Source organism: Phaethon lepturus, unplaced genomic scaffold (genome assembly GCF_000687285.1).
Source record: "Phaethon lepturus isolate BGI_N335 unplaced genomic scaffold, ASM68728v1 scaffold21607, whole genome shotgun sequence".
NCBI lineage: Eukaryota > Metazoa > Chordata > Aves > Phaethontiformes > Phaethontidae > Phaethon > Phaethon lepturus.
The window spans coordinates 24,686-29,018 of NW_010551465.1; the positions used below are offsets into that span (position 1 = coordinate 24,686).

A 4,333-nucleotide genomic window follows, 5' to 3' on the forward strand; every position below is an offset into this window, starting at 1 on the left:
TTGCTAGCAGACTTGACAACATAGAGCATGTCCTTGCATTCATTTCTCCAGGTCAGAGCGCGGCCCCTTTCAAATAATATTTCAAACTTATTTTCTGTGCAGGGCTTTGCATTGGAGGGGGGTGTGCAGGTTCACTCTCCCTCTCACCCCATCTGCTAAATCTGGCAGCCGAGGAGCAGGCCTGGAGACCCCATCAGTAAAGTTCACCAGAGCTCCTGGGCAAAGTTCGGAGGCTGCCATGCCCATCCATGTACAGCACCAGGAATGGAAGGGTAGATGGACAGTGCCCAGCGGCACAGTCTGAAGAGACCTTGTGAATAACAGTTTTGCCTATGAATTGAATGTGGCCACTTCTCCTCATGAATTCTGCTACTGGGATGCACCACCTGTTTTTTTTTTCTCCACTCTTGGTATATTCAGGTCTGGTGCTACAGTGATAGAGCCCCTTTCATTACAAAGATTCCAGCCCCAAGCACCAGCACTGTTTACTGGTGCTAACAGTTCGCAGATACTCACAATAGTGGGTTTATGACGCAGATTTGAAAAAAAACTTAAGTTCTCTAGTGATCTTAGGTAATTAGGACTTCTTTTTTCTTATTCTAACATCATAATATTGTATCAAACACAAAGCTCACCACTAGTTTTTCTTGTCCCTGCACTGCCTCACCCCTCCCTGAACAATTGCATCTGCTAGGCACCCTCCCAAGCTGAGAGATGCAAACCCTTCCAACTGGCGTATGTCCTTACCAGAGATGGTCCCTCAGTGGGTGGGAGAGCTGGGATTAGACACAGACGTTTATTTAAGGCTGAGTTGTGACAATTACCACCTTTCATACATAGATGAGGGTGTGGAAACAGAACCACGAGATGACCAGTAGGGCTTGCCTTGGGTCCTGCATGAATCAAAGGTAGAACAGGGAACAGAGCATGGGCCCCTGCCTGCTCTGGGACCTCTCCACAGGGCAGCAGAGAGTGACACACTACTCCCCAGGGATGTGCCAGACCTCTGTGGCCCAACCCCAAGGTGTTATAGCCCAGACCACCCTCACCTCCTGGCTACCACCACTTGAATCAGCTACTACCCTTTAGAGATCAGTGGGTTCTCAGCAGGGTGGCAGAAATCAAGGTGAAAGAGGACAGATGCATGTGTCACCTGCCCAACTACTAGTACTGCCACAGCTACTTGTTAATTCACATGGAACATGGCTGAAAGATTGAGTTTAAAGACACTCAAACCCCAGTGCTTCCCAGCACACAGCAGCCTGTGAAGGTCCAAGGACAGGTTGTGGACATCTGTAGCTGTCATGCCCTTAGGCGACCTGTGAGGAGTGAGGGACAGGCTTGGGAAGATGACTATTGCCTTTGTCTCCTAACAACTGGAAAGAAGTACCAAGGGGTCTTCAGAGTTTTCTGAAGAAAGGGAGAGATTTCTTGAGCTAGAGTTGACTTCCCCATTTGCAGAGGAAAATTGCAAATGTGTAAATGAGGAATCGACAGCACGTGGGCCCAAAGAGAGACTCAGAGAGGGTGAGATGGGGGTTCATGCGAGGCAGGGGGGTGCCTTCTCAGGAGGCAGCAGTCTTTGGTGGAACATGATTTTTGTTCATGGGGCTGGCAGAGCTGAGGCAGCACATTACAATGTGCAGCACCCGGCATTCCCATCATAACTCACACATGAAGTTTAGGCTTCCTGACTGATGATACAGTTTACTCTCAAGGAAAATACCACGTTCTGCAAATCACGTTAAAAACCCAGCAAGTTTACTATCAGTGAGCAACCTAGTGTCCTTGCTGGTGGCTCTCAAATTGCTTTACCTGCATTAGTCAGTTATCTTCCCATGAAGGGAGAGAAAAACAAGCAGATCAGCAAGATTGCGTCATGGAGAGGTGAGTACCTGCCCAGTGTGGGACAGGGATTTGGTGCTAGAGCCAAGAACAGGCATGTATGTCCTCTGGATGGTAAAAGCAATAGTTAAAGTATACAAGGGATTAGACCAAATCCATGTAAATCTGAGACAAGAACACGTACAGTATTGATGATGCAGAAATTTGGTACGTCCAAACTGTAGGCAAGATTTGAAGAAATACTAACTGAGATGGGGACTGCTAATATTAAAAAGCTGAAGGCGTCTCTTTAGCGACAGTGTTTGTCAGCAAGCTCGACAGTGACCTGACACTTGCATTTGATGCAGAAATGGTAGGGGAGTGGAGGGAAAGGGAGCCAGATTAGTTTGATTACAAGTTGAACTCAAAATGATGGCATGATAGACAACAGCCAGGATTTTAAGAGAGAGAAACTGTAGTTAAAATCAACAATGTACCGCAAAACATCACTCTTTAGGATTACTGACTCATTTCTTACATCATTCACTAAGTAAAAAAATTGAGAGATTTGGTAGCATATGAAGTGAATTCAAGATCCTACGTGCCTGCAACTAAGAAAACAAATACAATCTTTACAAGTGTAAGAAGGAATATGTCAGAAAACAAGTAGAGGGCAACTCTGGAAATGGCACTAGCAACACATTTTTACCATTGTTTCACTTCTGGAATTTTGAAGTAAAAATAAGTGTAGGCAAGTTAGAAAGCATTACGAAACACAGGGGCAAAAAAAAAAACCAAACAGAAATCCTGTTTGCTTATAGTAAAAGATTAAGAAGCTTGAGATGGAGCAGAGTAACAGATGATTTTATCTAAGAACCCTCATGCAGAAAAGTCTTTTCAGATCAGAGACTGGTGATCTCAGATCCATACTGCAGCAAGCAATGCTGGATGAAGACACAAAGTCTAGTATGGTGTGGAAATGGTATCAAAGGAGGGGACAGGGCAGGTGTCTGTGCCTGGACCAAAGGCATGGAGCAGAACTCCCGTGGTCACAGACAGCTCAAAATGAAGGGTGGGTTTTGGCTTAGCGATGGCACCATATCAATCAGCTTGTTTTATGCTTTGTATTTTTAGGTAAGAAGAAAAGCTACAGCAGGAAATTCTGCTTCAGACGTGCCCACTCAGCACCATGATGTCTGGAAAGGGTAAAGGTGGTGCTGAAGGTAGTGCTGATTCCTACGTTTCATGCCACATAGACTCCGAGTTTCGCTACAACCTCTTCACTGTTTTCTACAGCATCATTTTCATTCTGGGCTTTGTTGCCAACTGCTATGTGCTCTGGATTTTCAGCCGTATTTACCCCACCAAGAAACTCAATGAAATCAAGATATTCATGGTGAACCTGACAGTAGCTGACCTACTCTTCTTGGTTACAATGCCGATGTGGATTATTTACTATCACCACCATGGAGACTGGATCATGCCTGAGTTCCTCTGTAGTGTGGCTGGCTGTTTATTTTTTGTTAACACCTACTCTTCTGTTGCCTTTCTGACAGTCATCACATACAACCGTTACCAAGCCGTGACTAATCCTATTAAAGCTGCTCAGTTTACCACCCAGAGAAGGGGTATCTACTTATCAGCAGCTATCTGGATCATAATAGTGGGTAGCTCTTTGTATTACCTTTTTGACAATAATACTAATCAGGAGCAGACCCATCCAAAGAATTCAACGCGGTGCTTTGAGGGCTATAACTCTTCTAGCAGTGTTTCAGCGGTTCTCACCATTCACGTCATCATCTGCATTCTCTTCTATATCATTTTCCTTTTTATACTAGGATGGAACATCATCATTATCAGGACCCTGTTCTCCAAATCGGTGCAGCCACGGAAGAGAGCTCATGTCAAGCAAAGGGCGCTCTGGATGGTTTGCACCGTGCTGGCTGTGTTTATCATAAGCTTTGTACCTCATCACATAGTGCACCTGCCCTGGACTCTGACCGTTCTGGAGCAGTGGAAGAAGGAAAACTGTCATTTGCGCCAACAACTCAATGATGCTCACCAGGTGACTTTGTGCCTCTTGAGTACAAACTGTGTGTTGGACCCAATAATCTACTGCTTTCTTACCAAGAAGTTCCAGAAGCATCTTTCAGAAAACCTGAAAAGCATGAAAGGGAGCCGCAAGTGCTCCAGGCAAACCACAGACACAGTGATTGAGGGCACCATTCACCAAGAGGATGCCATCCGGATCTAGGTCAGCTCTGTTCTGATTGCAGATTGAGATACATGAATTAGTGACTCATCTTTTCCCAAGAAGAGGCACCGAGGAACACAACAGAGGACCAGGGTATTACATTTCCTTTTTCCCCCCTAGAAAGAATGGACGTTCATTTCTTCTATCACATGCAACTGGCAGAACTGGAACCTGTAATAATCCATCAGAAAAGCACCTTCTCTCTGGGCTGATGTTCTCACCGACACTGATCGCTCAGACGATCTGCTTTTACGT

General features: G+C 45.3%; 1 protein-coding gene across 1 annotated transcript; it reads left to right on the forward strand.

Annotated features, from left to right (window-relative positions):
• The first annotated feature begins 3,016 nt into the window (after positions 1 to 3,016).
• PTAFR (platelet-activating factor receptor) lies at positions 3,017 to 4,078 on the forward strand. The gene has a single exon (XM_010290935.1). It carries the CDS (start codon positions 3,017 to 3,019, stop codon positions 4,076 to 4,078), a length of 1,062 nt encoding a protein of 353 aa, XP_010289237.1.
• Positions 4,079 to 4,333: the final 255 nt, after the last annotated feature.